Source organism: Bos mutus, chromosome 5, assembly GCF_027580195.1.
Source record: "Bos mutus isolate GX-2022 chromosome 5, NWIPB_WYAK_1.1, whole genome shotgun sequence".
Lineage (NCBI taxonomy): Eukaryota > Metazoa > Chordata > Mammalia > Artiodactyla > Bovidae > Bos > Bos mutus.
The window spans coordinates 67,976,928-67,984,881 of record NC_091621.1 but is presented as its reverse complement, the minus strand read 5'-3'; the positions used below and the strand labels follow the sequence as shown (position 1 = coordinate 67,984,881).

The window sequence follows — 7,954 nt, the reverse complement described above, 5'->3', positions numbered from 1 at the left end:
ATAGAATTTACAGGTAAATAAACACATAACCCTGCAATGAAAATGGAATGCCAGCCACATGTGGTGTACTGCTGAAACACTCATCTTTTATCCAAAAGCAAGACAGAAGTCATATTTAGAAGATAAGGCATTTATAAGAGGGCTTCCCAGGTGGCAGTAGTGGTAAAGAAACTTCCTGCCAAAGCAGGAGACACCGGTTCAGGGAAGATCCCCTGGAGTAAGAAATGGCAACCCATTTCAGTATGCTTGCCTAGAGATTCCCATGGACAGAGGAGCCCGGCAGGCTGCAGTCCACGGGGTCACACAGAGTTGGATATGACTGAAAGGGCTCAGCACAAGAAGCTCAGTAGATATTTAAACCATAAGAAACTATGACAGGAAAATCGTGACAAATATATACGTGAATAGTCTTGCCTCTCTGATCTTTCACTTCACCTCCAGTAAAATGAAACAAAAAATATTTACCTCCAGAATCATTGTGATGATTAAATTGGAAAGTGTAAGTGAAAATTCAGTATTTAGTCATAAAATGCCATATAAAAATCAAATACCATAATAATAATTTTACTACTTCAGAATTATAAGAGCAAAAATCACTTAGAAGAGGAAAACACTGGCTACATGTCTAAGGCTTGAATGAAAATGTGACCTATGTATGTTTACAAATCCTTTCATCTCAAATTCTTTATTATGCATGAGTGTCTTTTGTTATCACGATGCATAAAAATGGTAAAGCCTATTGAAAACTCCAAAACAAAGAGACGAGCCAAGGAAAAAACATGAATAATTTATTCCGATAGGATTCAAGTTTATCCCCAACTTATTTACCTTTTATTCTTCATTTTAGTTAATTACATTTTCACCATTTATCTTCAAGGTTATGCATGCACCTTGAGATGGTCACAAAAGGTCCGTGATATAGGGGTTCATAATTAGGTTGTATGTTATATTCAGAGTCCCAGGGGAACTAATAGATTCCAGAAATATTGATTAAGCAAGATGAATTCTTATACAGTTTCAACTACAACAGTTTTAAAGACAAGTACAAGCTTCTTTGCCACAAAATTCACAAAAAAAGTAATCGATTGAAGAATATCTCTTTTATGCAAAATATACATTTTAGGATACAATTCAATTCATATTCTACTATATACTGATATTGTTCTTGATAATTTAATAAAAAAATACTCTCATTGCCAGAATTTTATTTTTTTAATATTTATAATTGAGGTAACAATGACAAAATGCTTGAATCATGAATAATATTAATGAGTTTAAGTCAAATAACTTTTAAGAACTTAAAACAAATGTGAGACTCCAAATGGGTCAGTTTTGACAAATAGGCACTGAAAATTTTACAACATGACAAGCTAGTATAAGTGGTTTATTAAAAATAAATGCTACAGTTAGTGTTCGTGGATCTAACCAACAAAAGAGAACTAAAGGAAATTAAGACAGACCTATAGTATACCAATATCACTGCTCGTATGATCACAGCACAATCTACTGCAGGTCCACGAAGGGTAATTCACAGAGGGGCGGGCCTTACTTGAAGCTCCAGAGACGCTGATCGTGACTCTGGCTTTCTTTGATGTGAGATGGCCAAAGCTGTTGACCCATGCATACATGTGGGTATTTACAGCTGTTTCACGCCAGCCAGTCCTCAGCAGACCACTCATATGGGCAGCACCAAATGAGTTCCAGCCACAGTTCTTGCATAGGCTTCTCATGCCTCATGAAGACGCCAGGATCTCTTCCAAGTGCAACCTGGTCACGTCAGGGCACATTCAGCAGCAGAAGTCTGTTTCCAGAACAGTCCTTGGTATGGCTAAATTCCACTGTCCCTTTTTCAGCAGTCAAAAATCCATGATAAATTCTGTATAACACTGCAGTCAATAACAGCAGCACCAGACAGTATATTAATTCCTTTACCATAAACTTGTGTTTAATTATAACTTTCTATGTGTAGTGTTATCAAAAGCATCACGGAATCTCTAAATGTAAGTTGTTTATGTCTGGGTAAATACAGTGCTGTACAAGGTCTCTGACATGCAGGTCATGCTCTAGGACTTGGGGATATAAAGTAATACATGTTATGTGGCCAATTCTAAAAGTGACAATTGTCTCCCTAACCGGAAATAAACATGAGCATCAGGAATTAGCAGTCTCAAGGACCCTAAATGCCTTAGAAATATTGTTTATCTCTCAATTTATAGTATGGTATTTTCTTCCCTCTCATGTCCAATACATCAGACACACTACTGCTATTGCATTTGTAGAGATGTGCAAACAGAATGTCTTCCACTTGGACTGAATAAGACACCCTGAGGGTTTCATCGGCGTGTCCTGATGAATTCTGGTTGCCAGTAGAAACTGACACTGCAGCAGGCAATCAAATGCAACGGTAAAACTGCTGCTTAAATCCTGCTCCTCAAAAAGGTTCACAGTACCAATTAACTTAGGTAGTCTACGGGGCATCATTAATTTACACACAAAGCAGAGAGGCTGTTCCAAGTAGTGAAGAAGGCGAGGGGCAGGGGAGAAGACCCAGTACTAAAATCATGAACACCTTATCAAGGCATTTCTGTGCTTCATGGAGACAGATGGCATATACATATAAGACAGGGAGCTAAGACATGCGGACAGAACAACATACAGGACAAAGCACCTGATTAAACACTGCCTGAAAACCTGATTAATGCTGTCAGTCAGGAATTTAAGGCTGGTCAAGAAAGCTTCCTGTGAACAACAATGCTCTTTGTTGTTTGCGAAAAAAAAAATAATAAATTAAATAAAAGAAGGGGGTAAAAAAGACAAGAATTTTGAGTGATATTTGGCACCCTGACTCTGAAAATGATGACAAATTCTGGGATTAAAAAAAAGAAAACATGAGTCTAGTTCCAAATAGCAGTTCCTATCTGAACGATGCAAGCCTGGCTGGCAGTTACCTTTCTCATGTTTTGTGCCTTCCCCAAGCCATTAAGTAAGAGATCTGGCCTCGGCTTGCGTGTAACCAGTAATGACAATCTCTTTGCAGTTATCTGTGTGCAAACAACCAGAGACATTCAGAACTCCAATACAGCATTTTGGAAGGAAAGTAAATCAATCAAGAAATTAAACATATCTTTTTTTTTCAAAGACTAATAAAGAAAAAAATATTGTCAAGGAGAAATTCGCCCTCCCTGCCCCACAGTTCAACATGCAGAACAGCCAACCAGTGCCTTCACATCAGCAGGATGGCTCAATGCAAGTACACATATCCCGAGCCCTCTGCGGTCCCCGAGCTCTGCGACATCGCTTTCAGGTGATAGAGACAAGATGGTCCATGCAAATGAGCTGACCCAAGTCATGTTGTGTGCATTCAAAACAGAATCCCAGACATCTTCAGAATGGTTCAGAGTCACAAGAAATGAAGTTCCCATGAAGTAGCTGGCATTTGGAAGCACAATGATTTAAATATATCTCCCTGAAGATGTGTTTATGTATTAGGGTACTCGCCAATATCTGGTGCTATCTGTCATTTTATTGCGAAAGGAGATCAGGGCAATTCATACGGAGAAGTGGTAGCACTACTAGGAGAAGATTCGTTTAAAGCCAGGATAAGATTCGTCAGCTACCCAAGTGGCATTTCTGACCTCAGATAGTAGTATCATGCAGGATTTATACTGTGTTAATGGCATCTGGAGTAACTCTACATTTAATTATTTCCATTATGGGGTAAACAGTACTTGAATTAAGACCATTTAGCCAACTGATGCGGTTTGGTTTACAAGATAGATGGGATTGGAGATCGAGAGCGCCTTAGAGGACAAGGAGAGTTGTAAGGTGAAGTTACTGGAGAGAGCCTCAGAGCATTGCCTGCCAAGCCCGCTATGTTGTTTAAGCTTCTGGATTTTTCATATCCTTTTATGGAAAAATGCACAGACATCAGTTGAATTCAACCAGAAAACAGACACAGACAGACAATATCATGCAGGGCAATCAAAGTGCTATTTTTGAGCTCAAAGAATTTTCTTACAAAGAATTCAATATTGAGACAATTTACAACTCTAAAAAAAAAAAATGAAGCTCATTGTAGCTGTCATTTCCAAAAGATTAAGCCAGCTATCACAAATTACTATTGTAATATTCAAAATCTATTCTTTTCCAAATTATAGTTTGTATTGATGTAATTTTGACATATTCAGTATCAGAAAACTTTTAAGAATTATGCAAAGCAACTTAAGTAAGATATAAATTTGGCTAGTATTTTTAAATTTCAGAATACGTCCCTGAAAAAAAAAATGAGCTATTTTTTCTCTTTTCATTCTTATGTTACTATTTACTAAGCTAATAAAGCATGCTTAAGTTTAAGTGGACAACTCTTTCCCAGCATCTTTAATCTTCCAGCTTTAAAAGGGGAAGGGGTTAAAAGGATGATTCCTCAATAATGGCTTTTAATGCCATTATCTAGGTGATGCAGAATGAATGCCCATTTCTAATCCCTTGTATTAAAAAATAAATAAATAAGTAATATAAACTGAGTCATCATTTCAGTAAATTTAAATCTGATTTTGATTATATATTTTCAGCTGATTCTTCCCTGCCAGGAATAAAGAATAATTTGATATTAATCCACCTTTTCTTCCTATTATCTTGCATTCTAATCTTCTGTTCATAATAATCATTGACTTACAGAATCCTTTCCACTTACAGGTCTTTCTGACAAACTTTAACCCACTGATTTTTGCCTTAGCTGCTCAACCCACATCCATCAAGGACACTTTTAGAAGAAGTATATATTGTGGTATTTTTTATTAGAAAAGACTAGAGGCAGGTAAATGAGGTAGTGAGTACCTACTGTACAAGGAGGGGTAAAATTGTCTTAAAAGCCAGGCAATCATTAACCGAAAAAATAGTCATATTATACAATTCAGTAAATAAATGTTCTGACAGCTCCATTGAAAAAGTGTTATAGATCCAGAAAATGACAGCTCTACTTGGGGTAAGGTTTGACTAGTAGGAACCCTCTCTCTATATACACACCCACAAACTTTTAGCAGATTAGATGTTTTCTTTGATATTCTGTAGATGAAAATTTATGTCATCCACTGATTATAGTAAAGTTCTCTAGAACATAATTTATGCTAATGAGAAAATTATCTGCCTATATGTTTTATTAGTATTTTGAGCTATAAAGCTCAAAATGTGAGGTGCATATATTTCACTCTGCTCTGGTGGGTGATGGAATAGTTAATGAGAGAATGTCTTAAATAATTAAAAAGGAATTGCAAGTCATTCATTCTTACATAGGAACCTTCACATTTCTAGAGGGCTAATTATCATTACTCTTCTGTAATGCGATTGGAAATATAACGAGGACTTGTAGAAAGAATAATTTATCCAAGTTGACTTGGATTTTTAGTGTAACCTAAAAATGTAAACTAGACTATAAACATTGATTGGTGTTGATTAAAAGCAACCTCATGAATATACATGAATCAAAGAAGGTTAATAACTATAAACCATCCTTGTAAAAATATACATCTTTTTCCCCCACAATAACTATGTTCCCTATGAGACTTCCGAAAAAGGTAAAAATCTGTTTAACAATTTATATTAATCATGTTATTTACATGTAAATCTTGGTTGCCCTTGCAAATGTTTAGTTACTTTTCTGAATTATAGTCATTAAGATAAATATTATTTATTCTGTTTATAAGTCTTTTTATTTTTAATAACTATGATTTCAGTGTCCATTTGAGAAGGGTTCCCTTATAATTTAGTAACAAGTATTTAATTAGTAAAATTATGTTTTTCATATACATTTATTCTTCCTTTATTCTGCAGGTTCATTTATGATTAGAAAACTTGACAAAATTTTGCCTCATCAAGCTTTTATTGAATGGAATGACCGAAAATATAATTTATGAGAATAAACAATATTGAACTCAATTTGAACTAACATCTAAATACATGATATACATTTTATACAGCTTTTAAGAGCACATATTTGTTTGGGGCAATATTGAAACTGCCTATTTGTGCACTATCAATGAGATGTTTGTGTTCATGTAAAATGATATATATATATAAAACTACCATATAAATAAAATCATAGGTTCTAAGTTTTGGGAGTTCATTCATTTAGGTAATCCATATGTTTTCTTAATGTATGCCCAACTGCATTTACACTTGTTGATAGAAAAAGAATACAATGGGGATCCAGTCATTTTTCTCATCTATATAGGGGAGAATTTACATAACTCAAAAATCAGGTCAGTGTAGAAAACGATTAGAAACATACAGAAGATAAATATGTGAGTGGGAATAATAGAAGACATCTCTAATCTATATAAAGGAAACAGGAGAAGAAATGAATGGATTTCTAATAGACATGACAAAGAAAACACTGAGAAGATTAAGTGAAAATAGCCAGAAATGTTACCAGATCTAGGAAAAAAAAAAACACAGATCTACAAAATAAGCAAGAATGAAAAAGGATTTGTTTATAGTGAGAAATGATGAAAAATAAAAAGCTCATAGTTGGTTTTTCAAAGATGCTTTCATTGATAGAATTTGTATTTGTGAAATAAGATCACATGTATAATTTTCTCATATAAACACAATATCTTATTAATTGCTTTGCTATGGAATTTTGCCATTTTACAGGAAAACTATATTTATATAGGTGCTTTATAGTTTTCAAAGTATTTTTAAATATGTGATCCCCTCTGACAGTTTAAAATTCAAAATACTATCTAACATAGAAGAAAAACATTCTAGCTAGAGTCTTAACATGTAACCCTAGTATAAATACTGCATGTGATATTTTATTGAACGATGCTTAAAATATATCCAAATATAACCACATAATACATAAAAATACATATATACACATATGGATATATGTATATACATATATAGTGATTTAAGATTACAAGGCACTTTAAGTACTATATTCTATATTATTAGTTATATACATATATTTTGCTTAAGTACTATGATAGAGTATTAACTATAAAAATATTTAAAAACTATTGTAACAATATAAAATAGTGAAAAATCAGATAATTGAAACACATTTTCGTACAAGAAATAGATGCAAAGAGTGACAGTTCTTGGAATGAAGTATAATTTAAAATATTACACATTAAAGAAACAAAAGAAGAGTCCTCTGTCTTCTCTTTTGTATGGAGACAGAAAGAACAATATAAAGTGCTCAGAAGAAGCAAAAAAGAAGCACAACATGGGTAATGAGCTATTTCAAAGGAAGTAGGCATCATAAAATAAATATTTTAGGCTTAAACGGTAAAGTATTCTATAGGGAGAAACAATGAATTTGCAATGAATAGTAAATAAGCACAATATTTTTAAAATGCAGTTGCACGAACATGAAAGTTCTAGAGTGGTTTTTCATTCAAATTCAGTCAATTGCCTAAGAAATTTTATTTCTTCATAAAAAATGTGTAGTTCTTTCTCTATTCTGTCGGTAAATTGAGTAAAATAACCTTGGCACTAAAGCAACTGGAATTCTCAAAGTAGAAGGTGTTCTAAGAGCATACCAGAACTTTGACAAGAGTGGGTTATAAGTGTTATGAAACTAATTTCTTGAGGATAAAAAGGGTCCAATTGTTTGGTTGGCAAAGTTTACTAAAATGAAAATGAAAACTAGCACCTAAGGAATAGTCATAGATGGCTGATACAATCTAGGGAAATAAAACCACGTGCTGGAGTGGAGCTTCAGTATCCTGCTACATTTCTTAACCAAGATGCCTATCTAGTACAATGCATCCATTCAACAGATATTAAGTATCTTCTATGAGCCAGGAATTGTTCAGTGTCAATTAAAAAATAATAAAATGATTACTGCCCAGAAGAGAAATTTTGTAAGTACATTTTATAAGTACAGTAAGTAACCTTTCCACTGATTGGGTATACTGTTCTGTATGGCCAGAGGATCATGTACCTTAGC

General features: G+C 34.0%; 1 protein-coding gene across 1 annotated transcript in view; it reads right to left on the bottom strand.

The window, feature by feature from the left end:
* Positions 1-2,769: 2,769 nt before the first annotated feature.
* Positions 2,770-7,954, bottom strand: part of KCNC2 (potassium voltage-gated channel subfamily C member 2) — a 236,033-nt gene continuing 230,848 nt past the window's right edge. Inside the window, exon 5 of the mRNA XM_070371005.1 lies at positions 2,770-3,903. Within this exon, the coding sequence (XP_070227106.1) occupies positions 3,767-3,903 (137 nt within the window). The 3' untranslated portion in view covers positions 2,770-3,766. The remainder of the gene's footprint in view (positions 3,904-7,954) is intronic.